At 38.8% G+C, this 23548-nt stretch overlaps 1 protein-coding gene across 4 annotated transcripts in view; it reads right to left on the bottom strand.

Annotated features, from left to right (window-relative positions):
- The window catches only part of HPSE2 (heparanase 2 (inactive)), a 781878-nt gene that overhangs the window by 145669 nt on the left and 612661 nt on the right, over positions 1-23548 (bottom strand). For all 4 annotated transcript variants that reach the window (XM_051824058.2, XM_051824060.2, XM_051824059.2 and 1 more), the window contains 3 exons: positions 22339-22432; positions 6300-6406; positions 76-190 (listed from right to left, as the gene is read on the bottom strand). In XM_051824058.2, coding sequence (XP_051680018.1) covers positions 76-190; positions 6300-6406; positions 22339-22432 — 316 coding nt within the window. The remainder of the gene's footprint in view (positions 1-75; positions 191-6299; positions 6407-22338; positions 22433-23548) is intronic.

Genomic DNA, 23548 nt, shown 5'->3' with positions numbered 1-23548 from the left:
TAGCGTAGAACAAGGTATAATCAAAAGAAATGAATGCTATGGAAAAAGATCTGGGAATCTTTATCCCACACTTACAGGTAATGGGTTAAAATTCTGGTCCACAAGGTGATTGTATCCATGGTCAAAAAATGAATGCCGTATCACTACATCAATGCCCTGGTTGGCCAGCATTCCCAAAGTGTTCAACCATCTAAAATGCAAATGGAAGAAGCTACATCAATATATTTTTAATAGCATATAATATATCTATACAAATTGATTACAACATACAAGTGCACACCAATCCTCTATAACCAAATTTATCCAGTACTTTAAAGGAGAAAATTGTAGTAGAGCATTAAGACTTTGACCATAAGGTAATTTAAAAATTTGTTATCTTAAAAATTAAGAAAGAAGGAAGTAAGCATCAATATTCTTAGAACAATATCTTTGAATAACATTGTCTGTTCCTTTATATTAATAAAATGCAAAATAAAAAAAATTATAAGATTTTTGGAGATTATCAGATGCAAATTCTTCATTTTACAGGAAAAGAAGTGGAGATCCAGGGGAGCACAATGACTTCCCTTGGTTATGAAGTCATTATTGCTAATAACTTACTTTGTATTGATGAATACCAGGCCACTTTTAAGCCTAATGCCATCCCTTTGGTCACAAGATATACAATCACAGGAGCACACACAATATCAGTTCCATCCAAAACTCCCTTTTTTACTCTCTGCCACCATACACACACCTTTCATGGGCTCCTAAACCATGGACTCCCATGAGCCATGCAAATGTACCTCAGTCATTTGCATGACTCATATTCATATATATCACTGTCAGGTGTTGATGCAATAATAATTTTCCTTGGCACTATAATTAATTATTCAGGGATTCAAGTGCTACCTTCACACATACAAGTATGTTATAATGAAGTACTTGCACCGCTCACACACTTACCATGTACACCACTATACCAAACAGTTGCTTTCCAGAGTACGTCATCTTTCAATAATACTGCCCTCTTGGTTCTCCCATCACCCATGGCTGATCTTGCCTCATAATATACACATTCAATTCATTCATCCACCCATTCACTCTCATTTTCATTCTCTTCTCTCTCTGTCTCTCCTCCCCCTAATTATGAAACTGACAGAAATTTCTCACTCCAATGTGACCGTTTATGTAATAAATATGTCTTACATCTTCAGTCTTCCCCATATGAAAGGCAGGGTATTTCCCAATCTGCTTCAAGCACATGTGTGTGTCCAGGTTCATCTATTACCTCTTCTGCCCTCTCCTATTCTCCACAGGCTCTAAAGCCATAAGAAACTACTCCTGGCTACTCAAATACATTATGCTTCCTCATACTAACCTGAAACTGTTTTAATTTCTGCTTAAAGTTTCTTTCCTCTTCTCCTATAACCCACCTCTTTTCATCTAGCAATTTTCTTTCCATCTACTAATTTCCAGTGTCATATTCTTCTAAACTCTGCTGCTACAGCCAGAAGTAGTACCTCCCTCTCTACTTCCACAGAATCCTATTCACACTCTCTGGGAGCCCACCAAGTGGTAATTTGCTTATTTTTATTCCTTCTCTTCAGCTATGAGCTCTTCAAGCATAGACACAATGTTTGAGCTCGTACCCAAAACACCCATCACAGTTCCTGGAACATTGCAGGTGCTCAATACTCTTTAAGCTGAAATTTATCTGCATAAAACTGGCAGATGTCCTAAACAGCACTCTGGCCTCAGAATCAGCCCTTAAGGCATGCGGATCCGGCTGAAAAGCCCATGAGAGTATTTCAGGCATGGAAAGCCAAGACACTCTGGGGGAAAAAAAAAAAAACTAAATGAAAGATCTCCACGAGTGAGATCCCAGTGGAAAGAATGAGTCATCAAAGAAGGAGGTACCTTTCTCTGAAGGGAGGAGAGAACTTCCACTTTGACCATGGCCTTGTCTAAATATGATCAGAGTCAGTGAACTCAGGGGGCTTCCATAGCCTTGGCAGCTCATGACAAGAGCCTAGGGTGATTACTGAGGCCCTAAACAAGAGTGTCAATTTGTTAAGTCAACAACAGGAGTCACTGTGCACTTACTCCTCATGTAGGATCTTTGTCCTTAGTGAGCTGTACATTGAGATTTAATGCTATAACTAGTACTCAAACAGTATTTTTCACTTTATGTTTCTGTGTGGGAGAAAACTGTTGAAATCTTTACTTAATGTATGCTAAACTGTTCTTCTGTATATAAAGAGAATCGAAAATGAATCTTGATGTGAATGGAAGGGGAGAGGGAGTGGATAAAGCTAGGGTTGCGGGTGGGAGGGATGTTATGGGGGGAAGCCATTGTAATCCATAAGCTGTACTTTGGAAATTTATATTCATTAAATAAAAGTTTGAAAGCAAAAAAAAAAAAAAAAAAACTGGATCCTAGGAACCCTATTCTTCAACATTCAGCCCACTGGGGGAAAATCATGCATAGTTATGATTTCCCAAATCTGAAGCCATATAGAGGTCCAAACCCATGCCTTGTAGAAGAATTAAGTTTTTTTCTTGCTAGAATAAAAAGCATTGCTAATTTTTGTATCATGAATAAGTGTTATTCATATTTTCAAACCTTTTTTCACATTTACAATTATATTTCATTTTCATAAAAACTAAGAAATATTTAATGACAGAGTTAACAAAAACAGACAAGAACAAAATGCAAAACAAATCACAAAAACAAAAATTTTAAACCAGAAGGAAAATCTGACTATAACATAGAAGAATCTTGTTGTTGTTGTTCAAATTGGGACACTGTGACCTAGGGAATTGGAATTACTTTTGGAATATCCCATAGCTCAGCTACTTGCCTTTATTTTTTTTTTTTTTTTTTTTTTTGTTTTGTTTTATTTATTTATTTATTTATTTTTTTTCTTTTATTTAATGAATATAAATTTCCAAAGTACGTCTCATGGGTTACAATGGCTTTCCCCCCCATACCGTCCCTCCCACCCTACTTGCCTTTATTTTTATTAATCTTGCTGCCTGTGAAATCAGGACAACAAGTGTAGTTTTCCACTAGCCATAATATTAATAAACTTGTCACAGCATGTGCTGTGATAGAACCGTAACACGAATCCAGAGCTAAATCCTCTTAAATCAGTGTTATTTCTATGTTGAAAGAGCATAGATATACAGTAAAGTTAATAAGTATTTATCTATAAAACAAGTATGTCTTGTTTACCTTTACATTTTTATATTTGTTAAATGAGTGAAAAAAATAAAACAAATAAACAACCATATTATTACATATTTGTGAGCTCCTAGATCCAGCAGCAATTGCATATTAACAAAAGCCTGTATCTTGCTGTTTTTACATGTGAATGATATTCATTCACTCATTATTCAATAACACTTAACTGGTCTCAGCATGGACAATACATGCAAAAATGCCCATGTGATCATGTCAGTAACTGGTAAATCACTGGGTGTGTAAATATCTGTTTATATAAATTTATGAGAATGGGATCCAATTCCTACTTGTGACCTCTGGCACCATGACCTGCATAGACTCTACATTTAACAAATAGGAGTAAATTAGTAAACCTGATTTTTTCTTTGCAAGTATATGGGGAACTGTTGAAGAAGCTGCAAAGTGGAAGAGAAGAATGTGCATCCTCCTTCTTCCTCCACCCAACATTCTTTCATGTGTGTCCAGGATCTGGAGCATTCAAAAATGACTACGCCAGAACCGCTGCTTCCCCGTGGCCTTCAGAGCAGAACGCTTAGTGCTGAAGCTATCCTCATCTCTTTTCTGTGATAACAAATCCCTGGAGAAGGGGAAATAAATGGTCTTCCAAAACTCCCTTCTAAGCTCAAGTAAAGCAAGTTGGTAAAATGACTGGTGTACACCTCCAAGGATGCTGCTCCAGTCATTGTTCTTCATTCCACAAAAAGTTTTTTGAAGACTTTGTGGAGAACACAGCAGTGTACCAATGGTGTACTTGTAGTGTGACAAAGAATCTCAAAGCCCTGACTGGGAAACACTCTCCTTGAGTACTTGGTGGAGAGAATTCTGATTTACACACACATTTGCATGTTTCTTAGTGAGTTCACATTTATACATGTTGAAAAATGCCTTCTTTCCAATTTCTTTGTAACCTCATAAGAGCTTCCTGGAATGCTTTCTTTTTCCCTCCAGGAAGCCACGTATGTCCCTTTGAGAAGTGGGTACTGTCAGTGGAGTTGAGATCAAACGGGTGACAAAGAGATAAGAACAGAAGCAGAATGAACTAATTTTCATCTGATCTGTGTCAACCAAGCACTGGATGTCTGAACTACAACCCACGGTTAAAGAACCATGTTTATCTGTGTTCTGGAAAATAAACGCATAGATCTGGGAATATGTGGCTGATGCTCACATAAAGGCAGGTCTCTGCTGCAGATGCTTCCACGAAGGCCTGAGATATTTCTCATTTCACATCATTATTTAAAGGGAGGAATGCTCACAAAAACACTTGTACAGCTCGGTTGCCAGCAGAATCCTTTTTTCTTGTTGTTGATAGTTGGGCAAAAGCTATTCCTCTACCGATTCCAAGGGGCCTCCTGCATTACTGACTGCCAGTCTGGCTTCTCGCCCTTGCGACCTGTCACACATTAAACCGGTGTGGGATGTGATTTTAAAGAAGATGCTCAGCAATGCTGTATCAAACGTTGCCTCACTGCCTTTCATTCATGTGAACCACGCTTTCTGGACTCGCTCTGTGCTATATATTGTTAGATGCCGAAGATACAGATATAGAAGACCTGTGGTACTAGCATGAATTGCACTGATTCATTATCTTCATCCACATTTGCCACAATTCTGTCTGTAAAGGCAATCTGCTTGACTAGTCTGATTTATCCTTCACAAATGTATTAAAGAAGCTACCTCAGTGGAGAGGGACTGCCTATATAAAATTGGGAACAGCTGTTAGTAGACCACATAGCTGAGGGTGTAGCTGCAGTTCCTAGGAGCACCTTGCCTAGCAAATGGCCTCGGCCATAGAGTTATACTGGAACTGGACAAAGCTGCTTGGTTAGTCCACGCTCCTTTGGTGTTTGTCTCTGCCACGTGACACTGGCAGGGAGTCAGAGGCTCTTCATGGTCCTGGCTTCAGTCATTCTCCAGATTGCAGTGGGCTTCACGTTCATTTTCCTATCTCTTCCAAATTCTGGTACATTCTATTACCAAAGCCAAAGCTTTAAAATAAAGATCAGATTGTATCTCTTTGCTCTTTCAAAGTCTTCAGTGTCTTGTCCTGAGAAGAGAACACTGGCTCTCTCATTTCCTCCACTTGGTCTTCAAGACATTCCATGATTTGGTGGTAAACCTCCCCCAAGTCTCAGTCCTCACTTTATCTCTGCAGATAGTGAGGCTTTAGTCATGAGTCACTCCTCTCTGTGACTTTACCCATAAGCTTTCTCTGGTTTAGAGCACTCTCCTCTGCCATCACCCTACTCCCATCTGTAGAAACTACAGTAACTGTATGACCTACTCAAATGACATTTCCTTGATGAAGTTCTTCCTCATACTCTCAGCCAGAAAGTCTTAATTTGTTTGCAAGCCTATCACGTTCCTGTTGTAGACAGCTCATGTAAGGCAGAAGGAAGGGTGGTCTGCTATAATGATAAAGAGGCTGGACTCCAAGGCATTCTGCTCGGGCACAACTCTGAGCTTTGCCACTAACTACATGAATGACTGCGTAAGTTACTTCAATTCTGTGTTTCAGTTTCCTTATCTATAAAATGAAGATAATAATAGCATCTATTTCACCAGGTTGTTAACAAAACAATAGCATTCAACTGATTATTAACTTATTAAAATATGTAAAGCACTTCAGACAGTGCATGGCACGTGGCAAGCACTAAATAGTTCAAAGTGTTATAATTATGCATTTACCTCTCACAGTTGGTTATCTCCTATCCCAGTTCCTCCAGTTATATGTTTCTGAAGGGCAAAACGATATAATTCAACTAGGACTATGGCAAAAACTATATAAGAACATATACGTTATTGGCACTGTGTTTTGAACTGTAGGCATTAAAAATCCGTAATTACCATTATCGTCACTGTGAGTACTACTATTATTATCTGTGTTCTCATGCCTGTGCCTGACCTTTTAAGATCTAGGGAAGGCACAAATCACCACTGAGTGGTTACAAACATTCACAAACGAATGGAAGAACTTTCCCCAGGAAAGCCTTGCCTTGCATTGGGCAGAACAATGGGCAGTAGCATCAGTTTCATTGTCCTTCCAGGAAGTGAATTTACAAGTATTACTCACAAGAATCCTGCAGCATAAGAATCTGATAGATTGTTTGTGCCTCCAGCTGATGTGGTCACCACACCTTCAAGCCAAATCTTCTTTCCTGGAGTGTATGTATTAACCACCTGTTCATACAACAAAGCAAAAGAAGAGGATAATGAATGTTTAAAAACTAAGCCCAAATGAGAAGCAACAGACATTCCCCTACGGAAGTTTCCCTAGTCTCTGCTCCCAGGTGGTCACGGTTTGTGCTTGTTTTATAATGGTGCACACAGAAAAGTGAGCTGACATCACAAATAAAAGCATTAATATGGACACACATCTCTGCAAAGAAATCATCATTTTTCCCTTAAGAAAACCCAACATATTCTAACATGAAAGTTGACTGCAACAGCCTTCACTGGAAAATGTAATTGTATTGTGTTTCCCTTTGATTGAGAAGCAATTTTCTTCAGTCATCTGTGGTGGCACATCTATGATATAGCATGCTGCCCATGCATCAGAAGTTATGAATCATAAGAGGGTAGACAGCAATGTTTGCGAGAAATATTTTATAAATAGCAAGGCATGATATTGCAACAACTTTTGAAAATAACTTCAGTTAAGTGGCAAAAGAAGTCACTGACCCACAAGTCAGAGAACACCAGAGAGCAACTATAGCTGTCTGTCATCCATGCAGAAGCAAAGTCCCTTGTCAAAAGGTGACCTCCTGAAGTTTTGAAATGGCCCAGTCTCTGCTCCACAAGTTGGAGACTGGCCAAACTATCCCATTTGTGGTACAGATACTCTGGGAAGAAATATAGCAGTACTTCTAGGTAATATTGTATGCTAGGTAGGCCTGGAAACAGAGCTTGAGTCAGACTATCTACAGACAGAACATTTGAGAAATAATACCAAGAAACAAGAATGAGGAACAATGGGGGTTGAAACAGGGAAGAAAAATGAATACAATCATGTTTTCAAACCTGCATCTGATATTGGCAACCTAGACTAAATCTCTCAGGGATTTCAGTAATGGCCTTTTGAGCTGTCTCTACATTGTTCTCCACGAGTTATAATGGGAAATATCCATCCCCTGGCTCCTCTCCTTCAAAGGTCAATAGCCTTGTGGTTGTTCACTCACCTTCTTCCCACTCTCTGCCCCCATTTCATGTGCAGGTCTGAGTGCTGAATAAGATTCCCCGAGAGTTCCATATTTCTGCCTCAGAGAAGTCCCAGAAAAGGAAATAAGAGATAGGGGCCTATCATACTGCACTAGCAGCAAGCTGGTTATAACCCTACCCTGGCCTAGCTCTCATCTTTGCAACAATGGCTAAGCAGGAAGTGGGACTAGGAGGTTCCTGTTATAATAGAAAGGGTCATATGGCTCATCGATTCCTCTTCCATATATATACATGCCAAAACAAGTCTTCCTCAGATCTCTAGGGAAACAATTATAAGGTGCCCACTATGCTACCTTTTGTGACAGGTGTCCTTTGACAGAAATGAAAAAATAAAATGTATTGGATACATAGTACTATGAAACACTACAAAGCAGTTGGAACAATCAACTGAATGCCAATATGCAACATGAATAGGCTTTAACATTTTAGTGGTAAGCTAAAAAAAAAAAAAAAAACAGAAAGAAATTTACAGCACAATATTATTTATTTAATTACTTATTCACATCCAGCAGCAAGTACACATCACTTAATGGCATATATCAAACACACAAGGAAGGTATTTTTAAGAGAGGGGTGAAAGCTAAAATTAAAACCGAACTTTGCATGAACTAATGATATAGTTTAAGTGACTTAAGTATCTGCATGGAGGCCCTCAATAAAGCAAAAAAAAGTGCATGGGGAGGGACAAACCCGTGGGTAGACATCAGCAAATGATCATAAGCCTCTTTTCAATTTCACCTAGGTAAAGCTCTCTGTCCCCTCTCCCCCATCTACTAGAGAATTTTCATTATTTGAAACCTATTTTAATGTAAGAGTTGGCAAAATTATCAACCCTTTCAGAATTAAGCTTGTGAAAATATTATACAAATTCAAAATGAAGTAAGGATAGACAGATCAAGAATGGAAGAAAGATCCTGAGAACTAATGGTAGAGGTGAAATCAGAATGTCAATAATTAAATAAAAATCCACCCTTGTACATGGGAAAATAAGAGTCATTTGGGAATACTATAAGGTAGTTCCCTCATCCTTTCAACACTGTTCAGTGTATCCAACCCAAAGGAAGCTGAAAAAAGAATAAAAGAAAAACACCTCAAACGATCAAAAGACAGAGTCATAGGTGAAATTAAAGGATTATATCCATTCCTGTTAAAATATAGTGTAAAAACACCTGTGCAATGATCAATTTGTGTTACTTTTATGACTAACCAGAGCTGACTCAATATATTCGTGTTTTTATTCTTTGCTTTTGGCTTCTAGGATATTCAGAGTTTAATTTTGTGCTCAAAACCAGATATTGAAGTGAGGCAGTTAGAGACAGGGGGTTTAGTTAAGCAAAACAAAACAAAACAAATGCCAAAAATGGTAAACATTGAAATAGAAATGAACCTTGAAAATGTTAAGCTAAGTGAAAGAAGCCAGACACAAAAGGCCACATATTGTATGATTCCATTTATAGGAAATGTCCAGAATAGGCAAATTCATGGAGACAGTAAGTAGATTCATGGTTTCCCAGGGTTGGAAAAGGATAGGGAGTTTGGAAGCAGGGGAACTTTGGAAGTGACTGTTATTGAGCTTGGGGTTTCTTTAGGAGGTGGTAAACCTCTTCTAAAATAAGACAGTAGTGATGATTTCAAAATTCTGTGAATATACTAAAATCTACTGGGTGTCACACTTTTTAGAAAATATTTATTTATTTATTTATTTGAGAGGCAGAGTTACAGACAGAGAGGGAGAGACAGGCAGAAGTCTTCTGTCTACTGGTTCACTCCCCAGATGACTGCAACAGCCAGAGCTGGGTTGATCCAAAGCCAGGAGTGAGGAGTTTCTCTAAGGTCTCCCATGTGGGTGCAGGGGCCCAAGCACTTGGGGCATCTTCTACTTATTTCCCAAGCAATTAGCAGAGAGCTGGATTAGAAGAGGAGCAGCCAGGACTCAAACTGGTGCCCATACGGGATACTGGCACTACAGGAGAAGGCTTAACCTACTAAGACACAGCACTGATCCTCAAGTGTCACACTTTCAAAGGGTGAATTTTATGGTATGCATATCATATTAGCAAAAGGAGAGGTGGAGTTTAAGCAGGCCAATAGTCATAATGTGGAAAGTGGACTGTTTCCTGAAAATGAGGGTTCTACTGCATACTAGCTGTAAGAATTTTAGCAGCCATTATCTTGGACTTCAATTTCTTCATTGACATTTAAAATCATGGATTTGGAATAGAAACTCTCTAAGTCCCTTCTAGTAAAATGTTAAGATGCATTAGTATTTTATAATACTAATTTGAGTTCCTTTGGATCCTGTCACCCAAAGGTCAAGAGTATCCTTGATTATGGAAGTTAACAAGTATGAAAGACCAAAAAGAAGTCAAAAACAACTTAGAACTTGCCATCTCAGAAGCAAAGATCAAGGCTAGAGGAAAACAGTGAGAGTGGTAGACAAAGCCATGGGAGCAGATGAAATTGGCTACAGAAAATATAAAAAAATGAGATCAGAAAAAGGATAAGGATTTCCATACAAAAATATTAAGGCATTATCAAATGCATAAATTAATTCATTCAACAAATATGTATTGAGCAGAAGCTATCTGCCAAGCACAGTTCTAGGGGTAGTTATTCAGCAATGAAACAGAATAAGTTCTGTTCTCATTCACTTAATTTTAGTCAAGGGCAGGAGACTAACACTAAACAAGTAAACAAAATAAATTTAGAAAACAATATGGGTAAAAAACAAGAGTAATATAGCAGAAAGTGACTAGGTAGAAGAAGAGATTACCTTAGTGTTTAAGGAAGGCTCCTATGGAAGGTGGTATCTGGGCTAACAGCTGAGTGAAGAAGCAGCCATCCCCTTAATGAATCTGGAGAGGCAGCCCAGAAAAGGGCCTATGGTAGAAACAGGATTGCTGTTTGTACAATCCACAGATTACCACCTGGAGTCTAGCAATGGACTGAAAGATTTGAAACTGAGATCACAGAAGAAAGGAGGTATATTTTCATTCTGAGTGTAACATGAAGTTATAGGGGTTTAAGCAAAGGAGTGATCTGATCTGACTTGTACAAGATCAACATAGATGCTAAGAAATCATATCCATATGTAAATATATAAATAGGGTGTGGGTGTGTGTGTATGGATCATGAAAAGTGATACACAAATTATTTTTTTCTTTTTCTTTTTAAAATTAATATAAAGAGAACACATGTTGTGCACTCCATGGGTACAATTCCATGAAGACAACAATACTTCCCTCACTCCCCCTGCCAAACTCCCTTCCTTCCATTCTCTCATCAGTTTTTTAAAAGTCATAATTTTAATCCACTCTATATTCACAGAGTTAATTTGCCTCTAATCATAATATTCAAGTAAAAAGTGGGAAGACAACAGCGCCACAGGAGTATAAACAAGGGCTAAAAATGACAGTCATATCACAAAATGTCCATATCATTCCTATACATTTTTTATATTCGACATTAACTACTACATATGAGAGAAAACATGATATTTGTCTTTCTGATATTGGCTTATTTCTCTAAGCATAACGCTTTCCAGTTGCATCTGTTTTGTCACAAAAGACAGGATTTAATTCTTTTTTTTATGGCTGAATAGTACTCTGTATTGTATTTATGCCACATTCTCTTTATCCAGTCATCAGCTGATGGACATCTGGGTTGATTTCATATCTTAGCTATTGTGAATAGAGCTGCAATGAACATGGAGGTACAACTAACTCTTCCAAATGCGGATTTCATTTCCTTTGGGTAAATTCCCGGGTATGGGATTGCTGGATCATGTGGTAGATCTATTTTCAGATTTCTGAGGAATCTCCATGGTGTTTTCCATAATGGTTGTATTAGTTTACATTTCATTTTGATGACCATTTTTAGCTCAATTTCCTCACTAAAACAATGAAATAATACCCAACATGATTGAGTTAAAGATTCTATCTGCATTGTCTAAGGATAAATAACATTAGGCCTTCTACACAAAGATCCTAAACTACCACTTTTATTACCCAAGTGAAAATCCAGGAAATTTCCTGGAAACTATGAATCTTTTGGAGGACAAAGAATCTTGCCTTGCTTAATTTATATTTATTTCTAATCAGACAGCCTGGCACAGAAGTGCTTAACTGAAGATGATAGTGCTCTAGGAGCATAAACAGGGAATGATTTCAAACCTGTCTCTGGACAAGCTCAAAGTAAACTGCCAGTCTTTAAGGAAGTGATGGTATCTAAAAAAAGGCAACTAAACTGGTCAAAGAATTGAAAGATACACGTTGGTTGTGAAAACAACCTTCGAGATCAGGAAAAATAGAGACATACAATGAAAACCCTTAACCACATAAAATGCGAGCAGTGCAAGTTTCTTTGCTAAGTCTTAGAATATCAGATTTGGGATCTTCTCAATCTCAGGAAAAGGAAACTCCCATTTTGCTAAGCAATAACTCATATATAGAATCCAATGTCTAAAGTCTCCAGGGTAAATGACTGCTCAACGTGATCTAGATACCAGAAAGATTTGAGGAAGTATCAAGCTCATTATAGGACACTGCTGTTGAAGATAAGGAGACAATAATGTATATCCACCACCTTTTCCTTGAGAACATCTGCTGTACGCACTTAGTTGGGAGTGTGGCATACAGAACTCAGAGGGGTGATTTGGATGGAGAGGTTATATTTTCAATGGAGTTCAGTCTTCCTTCTGTAAATGAAGACTTGATTTCAGAGGATAGATTTATGAAATGCTGTGTACACAGAACCCTGCACAGACTTACGCATGGTATAAATAAAAATCATTCTGAATTCTCTTCTGATTTCAGGGAGATTTAGGAGGAAATAACGTAAAAATTAGTAGTGAGGTAGTGGGGTAGCACTGAGTAGTGGTTAGGGGAATACACTCTGGAGACTGAATGCCAGCACTGGAATCCTGGTTCTATTGGTTATTCACCGTATGAGCTGGAGTGTGTTGTATTACTTCTCTCTGTCTCCATATGCATAGCAGAGGATGTTATGATATTTAAATTAATATTTGTAGCCACTTGAAGGAGTGTGTGGTATATTGTAAGCACTAATAAGTATAAATAAAAATGCTAGCTAGTCTACTCTTCTTGTTAAAGGCATATCAGATTGTGTTTGAATAAATATAATATTAGCGTTGGTTGCTTTTTAGATATACTACTTGTGGTGACAGGAAATAGCTCAGATATCGACTAACAATGGGAAAGGCCAGTTTAGAATTTAAAATTGCACATGCATAATCCACTTAAACATAATTAGCATTCAGAGTGATTCATTTAACCACCCTCAGCACAGGGGCAATCCCTGTCAAGTCCCATGAACAAAAACCACACAGCAAGGTAGAACTTGACATATATCCTAAATCAATCATATGAAACGTTTTGTGGGTGAACTAGTCCTGGAAATTATTCATGTTAAAGGTTCTAGGAGTAGTAGTACAAACCAACAAATATTTTCTGAGCCTTTACTCTTTGGGACACAGTAGGAAGCTGAGTCTTCCACGGGCAGAGAAGGCCCCTGTGTGTGGGATGGAGGCACTGATTCTGAGGCTGGGTACTGGTTGGTCTTGGGGAGGAAATCAGTTTACACAGAAGAGGACAGAAAAAAATCAGGAAAAGCAGATGGAACCAGCTGCAAAATTCCCTTAGAAAGTGAAACTCTAAGAAACTGAGGGCTACAGTTCAACACTGCGGTTTTCTAAGTAAATATGATTCTCCCTGGCTGGGAGAGAGAAAATTAGAAATTGCTGGAAAGAAAAAGGTACAGTTCCTCATAAGAAATGATGTGCCAGTGAAGGTTATCTTGAGGGATACATTGTCTGGGGAGAGACAAGTGCACATGCAGAGATTACTGAAGTGAGGGTAGAGGGAAACTGGCTGGGTGGCTGGCTCCCTTTCAACAGTTCTTTTGTTCCCAAATAGACTTCAGCCCTTGGGCCTGTGTGGTCAAGGGAGTTTTGAGCCAGGTATAGAACAGCTCTGTACGTGGCACTGGCTGCTCAGAATCCGTGGTCTATTGGAAATAGAGTGGTACAAAGGGAAACCCTTGTAGCTCACTTCCCTCCCACTTCAAGGTTGGATGGTCAGAACTGTTTTATGTAGATACACTGAGGGAAGAAGGGTGAGAGACAAGAGAAACGATAGGGAAAATATACTTCAGTTTTTAAGTTTTATATTTCCTATAATTTTTAATTTACAAAAATGGAGAAAAAAAAAACAAAAATAGGGGAAAAAATCATTTATGTGGCACATTTTCGAGACTGGGCTTCCTATTCCTCTATTTCCTTGATACCCTGCCTCCAAAACTGTGATCTATGTCTTGTAAAAAGACTCCTGAGAGCCTGGCTTCAGTCACTGGCTGTTCAAGAGATGGTAGCCTTGTAGCAGCAGACACGTTGTTTATGGTTATCCAAACCCAACACCTTCCTTAATGAGAAAGGAAGTAATAAAACAGGAACAGTGGACAGCCCAGCTGGACTAATCTGCCCTGGCAGGAGGCCCACCCTCCAAAGAAGCTGGAGTCCATTAATTCTAGCATCTCATCTACTTGAAAATCAACCTTCCTCAGGACTTCAGGAAGAGCAGTAGCTCTTTAAATAACCAGAATTGCTCCTCTATATGGTTACAAAGAGCTGCATAGCTTGAAGCTTCCGAAACTTTACCTCTACGTGGCTCTTGTCTCTCAGCAGTCTTTATTTGTTACCGTACTTATAAGTGGTCAATGTGAGAGTTCAGGGCTGGTCTTGTTTCTTTCCATCCTCCTTGTGTGTTTTTCTTTTTCTTTTTTTATTTGACAGATTTTTTATTAGACAGTGAGAGAGAGAGAGATAGAGAGAAAGATCTTCCTTCCATTGGCTCACCCCCCAAATGGCCACTACTGCAGGAACTATGCCAATCTGAAGCCAGGAGCCAGATGCTTCCACCTAGTCTCCCATGTGGGTGCAGGGGCCCAAGCACTTGGGTCATCCTCCACTGCACTCCCAGGCCACAGCAAAGAGCTGAACTGGAAGAGGAGCAACCGGGACTAGAACCCAGTGCCCATATGGGATGCCGGCGCCACAGGCAGAGGATTAACCAAGTAAGCCACAGCGCTGGCCCCTCCTTGTGTGTTTTTCAACTCTATGCTTAACTACTGTGCTAGGAGAGTATGGGACATGTTGATTCTGACCTCTCCTTCCTCATTGCCCCCTCCTCCTAAGTTCTGGATCTTAGCATTTCTTCTTCGGTCTTCTTATTCTTATATCTCTCTCCTCTAGGCCATCCACCACACTGCTTCCATTTGAAGAAATCCATCTTTGGCTTAAAATCCTTCCGTGGTGTCCCATTGTCAGCAGCAGTACTCAAGCATTTGTGCTCACTGAGAAGTCTGCTGAGTTCGGAGATGTGCTGTAAATAACTTGTTTCTGATAACACTGAGAGTGGTGATTTGGGTCTATGGCCATACCACCTTGAACGCAGCCAATCTCATTGGAATGTAGTCATTTGGGGATTATTTACTTACAAATAAACGAAGTGGATTTCAAGTTGTCATACAACATTCTTTTCATTCCCCCAAATTATGAAATGTTTTCTTGACTGGGAAAATGGGTTAAGAATCCAGTAATTACAACTCCTGGTCTATCTTATCTATTTGTCCATGTCAGTATATTAGACATACAGAGTAAGGTTGAGAACTATTGGCCCACAGGATACGATACTAACTGCTTTCACACAGCATCTCAGACCCTTCATAATCCCCCCTTAGTTACTTCTTTTCCCATCCCTCTCTCGGATACCTATGTATCACCACACACTATGGACGCCCCCCTTTTAAACTACACAGTGTGCTTTCGCTTTCTTACTAATTACCCCCACACTCCCAATCCACGTTATCTGATTTTTTTTTCAAGGCTTATTTCAAGTGAAATTTTCTCTGTGAAATTTTCTTCAAGCTTTCAGAAAGTTAATACTTCTTTCCTCTAGGTGCCAAAGTTCTCTGAATATCTCTATTATCTATCTATCTATCTACCTATCTATCTACAGATATCTATATCTATGCCTATATATATGACCTTGTCCTCATTACACTGCAATGTAATTTTCTCTTTGTTTCTTTTTGCATGCATGACAGGATGTTTGACAATTATGTTCTTTATTAAATATTTCTTAAATAAATGATAGAAATAATATTTTACTGATGAAAAGGCTAAGTTTCAGAGAAGATAACTAATAACCTCAAGATATCAAGGGCAAACATCAAATTATCAGAGTTCCAGCTCAGAGCTCTGTTTATTTTCTAATTGAATTTTCCTGTTTGAGGAGACCCACAAGTTTCTGGTTGACTAAACTGCCTCCATATTTAAGATGTCCTTCTTAAGTTAGACAAGATGGGCTATTATGAGCTCAGTCATTCCAATATCTCATCACATTCCTCTTGATTTATTTCTTCTGTCTAATGCACTTCCTATCAGTTTCATTAATTTTTTCTATATAATTTATTTTTATCATTTCCCTGTTCCGGAGTGCCATATTTGCTCATTTTCTGTTGGTATCAGATCAATTTTTAATTTGTGGCTTCTGTTTCTGTGACATCTTTAGGATTTAAAGTTGCATTCTCTGCTCTTGTTATCGCAAACCACAGAAAAGCAATTGAATATAATTGCAATAAAACATAAAATTAAAAGAAGAACACACAGAAAAAAGATAAAGTAACTGAGGAGGAATATGAGCATATGTAAGAAAATACAGAAGAAAGTTTTAGTGTCCCAAAACTCTGGCTGTGCTCCAAAATAAGTGCTGGTGGAGACAAAGAGACTGGAAAGCAGCTACTTGAACATAAACCACTCTTCTCCTTTTCCCAGTCCTTTTCTGTGCCTGATCCTTTCCTGTGCCTGATCCAGGCTTACTGGATACTTACTCACCAGTCCTAGGCTCTACCAGCCTCAGTGGTAATTTTATGCTTAACTGGGACAAACCCTATCATCCTCCAACTCCTATGTTGAAACACTGGAATATCACATTGAGTTGCCTCTTTTTCCTGAAGAAGCCTTTTTGCCCAAAATAGCAATCTGTTCCCAGGGCCATTCCTCCAAGCATGTAGGCCTGGCACAAACCTTCACATCGTCACTGCCTTGCTTGCACACAATAGGACCTCACTATACATTGACCAAAATCTTATGCACAGGAAACATATGAATAGAATCCAGTGGGTGAAAGTCACACCCTGAAAACTATTTCCTCTTCTACTATCACCCGTCTAATATCATGATGCCCAACTTTGATTCATCCCTCATCTCTTAACTACCCATTTCAGATTATCAACTGATTGGAGAATCAAAGAGATACTCTTTTATCAAAAACACTCAATAGTCTTTAACAGTTTTCCTCATCTTATCTTGTTAGGAATATAAATATTACATGGGTTATACAAAATGAATGGTTAATAGTGTAGGAGATACTGAACGATATAATGGACAATAGTACAGGTTCTGGAATTAAGTGAGCCTTGCTTTAAACTGTTTTACTACCTGCTAGGCTCTGTGGTGTTGATAAAATTACTGATTTTTTGAAAGGATTAATAATTTATGATATATGCAATAAATGGTACTTATAACCCCCAAAGAAACAAACACTATATTCATAAGTTAATGATGCATTTTCCACAATTTAATGCTATTGAAATCAGAATGTTCTTTATAATCAATATTAAATGAAATTTGCCTATTTATTCTCCCCCCATAAGCTTTCACTAAGTTGATGGTGAATTTTCTAGTTACTTGTGTGTAAGAACCAAGGAAGTATTTGTGTAAGAATAAAGAAAATCAAGGTTCACAGAATGACAGTGATGGAAAGTTTGGATCTCTTTTGTGATAAACATATTTTTAGGACCAGATACTGCCTGTATTATTAGGGTGTTGTACATGAAGAGTACCCAGTTCTCTTAGGTTATATTCTCCCATTTGCAGATGCACAGCCGAATGGGATAACAGAGGCTAATTTATTGGAAAGCTCATTGAGCTAAATTTCCACCTCCTCATTTTCACAGCCATCTTCCTGTGTCCTTGGAAGGGCCCTACTAATGGGTTTAATGATCAGATATTTCTAAAATTTGTGAAACTCTTGCTTTTTCTTTCTTAGAGAGGTTTCCATTGTATAAACATTGGGCCCCATAAACTTAAAATCACCCATGGATTTCATCCCATGTTACTTTATGGTACAGTTTGCATTTAGGTGTCTAGTACCTCCTCTGCATACGTCTTTAGCCCATGTTTCTCTTACTTTCCATCAAAACCTGCTCTTGGGAAAGGACCAACTGTTTGAACTTATTACCTTAGAGTGAATTTAAACCAGTGTAGTTTATCTCTTCCCAGATTCTTTACATTTTCTATTACCTCCTAATACAGAATGAAAGATTATTTTTCTCAAATGAAATACATGACATTAACATTCAGACTAAAAGTTACTTGGGGTCACATTCCTTCATCTCTAAATATACATGCAGAAGATACTCTCCTACCATGCCTACTTGTAAGCATTGTTAATATGGCTGTCTGGGGGCCAGCGCTGTGGCTTACTTGGTTAATCCTCTGCCTGTGGCGCCGGCATCCCATATGGGCACCAGGTTCTAGTCCCAGTTGCTCCTCTTCCAGTCCAGCTCTCTGCTGTGGCCTGGGAGGGCAGTGGAGGATGGCCCAAGTGCTTGGTCCCCTGCACCTGCATGGGAGACCAGGAGGAAGCACCTGGCTCCTGGTTTCGGATAGGTGCAGTATGCCAGCCATAGCGGCCATTTTGGGGGGGGGTGAAGCAACGGAAGGAAGACCTTTCTCTCTCTCTCTCTCTCTTTCTCACTGTCTAACTCTATCTGTCAAATAAAAAACTATATGGCTGTCTAAATCAGTTTCTGCCTACTAAATACTATGCTACACAGTCAACAGCAGATCAGGGTCTTTTGCAATGTGAATGGCAGAGATAAGACAATGTGAAAGAGAGAAGACATTACTCCTCCCCTGTTTGAGTAGTGTATTTCTACTACTCTGCTTATTTTCTGCAGCCTCCTTTTGTGCCTCCTTCTAAGTGACACTCTGACAGGCACTGGTATTTTGAAATAAGCATTTAACATTGTTGAATGAGTGAAGTAATAAATGTATAAATCAAAAATTGATTTTGTGGTTATATTATTATCCCAATAACGTGCTTTTATTTTCCAGTTTTCTTTATTAGATAAGGTTAGCATTGTTATAGTCCTTGTTTTCTCTTTGATTATGCTTCCAGTTATTCTATGGTCCTCACAAATAACTGTAATTTTTTATTCTTTCTCTTTTGGTATACCAAGAGACTCAATTAAATTGGTAAACTGAGAGGTTAGGTGAAAACCAAGATTTATTTAAAATCTATTAATTAATTCAAAATATTACATAGCTTTCTGCCTGACTTATTTCTATGGTCCTGCAACAAAGATGTATCAAGAAAAGTAGTATAATATCATTGCAATGGGACTTCAAAAGAGTTCCTCTTTCTTAAATATCATAAACAGTCATAAACAACGATATTAACAAAAGGCTCATGGCTACATTATGATCCATATAAACCATTCCCTCTACCCATACACATCTACCAGTGGTTCTCTGATCTAGCTTAAGGACTATAAATTGGAGAGGTCTATCTTTTAGGTGTTAGTCTAAATGTCACTTCTGAGGACTTTCCTGATTTGGATTACTTTACAAACTAGATAGTTCCTACCATAGGCTCCTGGAGCATCCCATTATAGAAGTCTTCATATCTTATACTAGTTGCTTGCTTCATTAACTATTCTCCCATTAAACTCACAGCATACATGAGTGTAAGCATCAGTCTTGCTTACCATTTTATTCTTAGAATCCTGGAAATACTAAGACAGTTATAAACAGCTGCTTAATAAGAGAGGAAGGGAAGAAAGGAACTTTCTAAATACTAGGGAAACCTACTTTCCATTTATTTAGTATTCAAAATGCAATCATGTGGGCAGTACTTTTGGAAATATTTCCCTTATGACTGGGATTTCACCAACTATTTCCTGTGCTTATTAAATTTCTGAAAAATAATACTAAAAAGTGTTATTTCCTCCTCTGATTCCTCCAGGAGATGAAGACACAAATCACAGAGTCCAAATGACTTCAACCAAAGTGGTTCTTCTTGGTTCTCATGTCATTGTTTTGGAGTTAGCCCAGCCATCAATACTATACCACCTGCACTGTGTCCTAAATCTCTCTCAGGCTCTTCCCTGAATTCATTGGTAGATTTTCATTGGCAGATTCTCAATTCTTTCCTTTCACTCATCTCCCAATGTACAGATGATTGTCCTCATTTTAATGGAAGAGAGATTTCATGGATCATCTAAAGGAATGGGTTGTCTAAACATTGTCCAAACATGCTCTGTTTGGTTTCCAAATGCATCATAAAGATTTTCATATAACTAGATAATTCAGCCACTGCTCAGAAAATGGCAAATTCTTCTCTAAGTGGAATTCTAAATTTGGAAACCACAGCTGTTTTTAGCAATTTAGTCATTGCCTTTAAGGTGCCAAAGAAATCACCTGTCATATTCCTCAGAGTTAAAAAAGAAAAGAACATGAGTGCAAAAAGCAAAGAGTAAGTAGAGAATAAAGGCTTAAATGGGGATGTCATAAAGACTTCGCTTAACTTCTCCTAAGAGAAGAACCAAAGATCCCTCTTATGACTTTTGGGTGACAGTTTTAGGTATACAGACATTAAAACATTACTTGGTCTATCTCTGATTTGCTTTTGAAAGCCTAGGACATTAGTTCATTCTGTCCAGTTTGTATTTTTGAACCTAACATCCCAGACCTTCCACCCCTCTTAGGCCCCCAGAAGTCCTGTATCCACTTGGGACTTTAGAAACAGTCAAAGCAACTAGTCAACAATCAAAAGTTTGGAGACTTTGCCATGGTCCCCCTGGAAGAAGCTCCTGGTTCCTGGCTTCAGATCGACCCAGCTCCAGCTGTTGTGGCTATTTGGGGAGTGAAACAGCAGATGGAAGACTTCTCTCTATCTCTGTCTCTCCCTTTCTCTGTAACTCTGACTTTCAAAATGAATAAATAAATCTTAAAAAAAAAAAAGGCCTGTAGTGTTCAATAGGTTGCAATTCTATTGTATTAGCTAATATGTTCTCAACTTTCTCAAACTGAGTATGAAAATTTGAAACTGCGTCTGTGAGGGCACAGACCATGTGTTATTCCATTTTATATCCCAGCATGTGGCACTAGAGCTTGTACTTGTTGAGTGCTCCGCAAGTATTTTTCACTGAATGAATGGCGAACAGGGACTGTTGGGAATATTTCAGATCATTTTGTTGCTTTAGACTTTCCAGTGACAGAAAAGCATGCTGGCTAATGCACCTGGTTCCTGGAGATACCAGACAGGGATGTCCAGATGTCCTGCAGCCTCTCAGTCTCTAAAACCCCACTGAGAATAATAGGACGCAAGAGGTTCTTTGTAACTTGAGTATTGCTATGAATACAGAAAAGAAAGAAACAGATTTCCACTTTCTCTCTCAAGAGTGCTTTTCTACGATTGTTTCAAACAGGATTTACTTTCAGAACTAATTTTATACATGAGCCATCCATTCACTTGTTTATTTATTCATTAATCTCAAATTTATCAAGGGCTCACCTGTTGTGATATTTCTGCAAAGATATGTTTAATATGCTCAAGAGATATCAAAATATTCAAAGGGTCCATATTTCCTGGGCAAGAAACTGGACAATGAAAGATGTGATATTTTGTAGAGAGGCTTATTGAAATTATAGACATAAGGGGCTGGTGCTGTGGCGCAGTGGGTTAATGCCCTGGCCTGAAGTGCCGGTATCCCAAATGGGCGCTGGTTCGAGACGTGGCTACTCCACTTCCAATTCAGCTCTCTGATATGCCCTGGGAAAGCGGTAGAAGATGGCCCAAGTCTCTGGGCTCCTGCACCCGTGTGGGAGACCTGGAGGAAGCTCCTGGCTCCTGGCTCCTGGCTTCAGATCAGCACAGGTCTGGCCATTGTGGCCATCTGGGGAGTGAACCATCTGATGGAAGACCTCTCTCTCTCTCTCTCTCTCTCTCTCTCTCTCCTCTGCCTCTCCTCTCTCTGTGTAACTCTGACTTTTAAATAAATGAATAGATCTTTAAAAAAAGGAATTATAGACATGAGCTTCAGAATTACAGTTCAGAATTAGCAAATCCAGTGTCTCTCAAAATGTGACCTTAGGGCAATCTGCATTGCATAGAATCACTTGGTGGATAATTATTAAAAATATGGAGCCAATCCAATTTATTAAACTGGATCATCAGCAGTGATACTGGAAATCTGAAAGAATATCACTGATGAAATCTGAGAAACATTGGTTAGAGGTTAATAGGACCTTCATGGAATTGTTTAGTATGGTATAGCTTCCCCCTCCTCTTTATAAAAGTAAAATTTTATTTATGTGATTCGAAGATACCTAGGCATAGGGTAAACATGACTCAGAATTGCTAATGCCCAGGACCAGAATTTTACTGAATGAATGTAATCATTGTCTTCTTAAATTAACTCAAAATAAACCCCTACTACCCCTCCCCTCAAAATACCCAATGTCAACTCATCCTTTCCTTATTAAATTCATAATTTAGAAGTAAACTATTAAATATAAGCTTTTAAACTTTGTTTTGGCACACACAAACCATTGTGAATTTGGAAAACAATAAACAAGCTGCATCAGCTGTGAGAAGGGGCTCTTGAGCTTGCTCATGCTCATCTGCCTGAACTAGTTCCCCTTTTCTCTACCCTGGTTCCCACAGTGCTGAAGCTGAGCTGGAACCTGCGATCTCTTCCTTTCATTACCCCACGGTTGCTCCTCTTCTTTCCAGTATACTTTTACTCACTTTCTGAATTTTCCTAATCTGATCAGAGAGTGTGTCTAGCAGGCGAGTTTTCAGGAAGTCCATCACCTTGACCACCCGGCCATCAATGTAGCAACTGGAATAAAAATAAAATAAGAATCAGATAAAATCTCAAACAGAGGACACAAATACACTTCTCTTGCCGGAGGCTTCTGTTGCTTGAAGAAAGTGCCCAGGTTCCGCTTGGCTTCTCATACGCTGAATGGATTTTTACCTTGCATACTTTTCAAACAAATAACATGTTTTTAAAATCTTTTTCATTTCCACCTCCATTTGTGGGATAATGCCATATGTTTCTTCAACTTTTGACAAGTGAAACACCATTTCTTGTTATATAAGAAAATTCACAGAAATTCCACAATATTAATTGGGTAACAGGGACAAGCTTACTTTCTTTCCCTAGGGAAATGAATTTAGCATCCATCCATGCCTATCCTGATCCCTACTTTAAAATAATAAAGAGGGGGGCAGCGCTTAGCATAGTAGGTAAATCTTCTACCTGCGGCACTGGCAGTCCATATGGGCACCAGTTTGAGTCCTGGCTGTTCCACTTCAGATTCAGCTCATTGCTAATGCTCCTGGGAAAAGCAGTGGAAGATGGTCCAAGTGTTTAGGCCTCTGCCACCCACATGGGAGACCTATGTACATATAGTCAACTGATTTTTTTTTTTATTGAAAGGCAGAGATACAAAGAGAGGGAAGGAGGGAGGGTGAGAAAGAGGTATCTTCCATCTGCTGGTTCACTCTCCAAATGGCTGCAAAGGCCAGGGCTGGGCCAGGCCAAAGGCAGGAGCTAGGAGCTTCATCTGGGTCTCCCATGTGGGTGGTAGGGCCCCAAGATCTTGGGCCATCTTCTGCTGCTTTCCCAGGGGCATTATCAGGATGCTGGATTAGAACTGGAGCAACCAGGACTTGAACCGGCATCCCATGTAGGCAGCAGCTTAACCATCTACATCATAGTGCTGGCCCCCAGCCAACTAATTTTCGACGAAGTGCCCAAACCATACATTGGAGTAGGGATAATCTCTTCAATAAACAGTGCTGGTAAAACTGGATGTAAATATTTAGATGAATAAAACTAAATCCATAACTTCTCACTATACACAAAAATCAACTCAAGATGATCAATGACCTACATTTAAGACCTGAGACTATGAAGTTGCTGGAAGAAAATATGCAGGAAATACTTCAA

Source organism: Oryctolagus cuniculus, chromosome 15 (assembly GCF_964237555.1).
Source record: "Oryctolagus cuniculus chromosome 15, mOryCun1.1, whole genome shotgun sequence".
Lineage (NCBI taxonomy): Eukaryota > Metazoa > Chordata > Mammalia > Lagomorpha > Leporidae > Oryctolagus > Oryctolagus cuniculus.
Note: the sequence above shows the minus strand (reverse complement) of the source record. Positions and strands in the feature narration are given on the sequence as shown.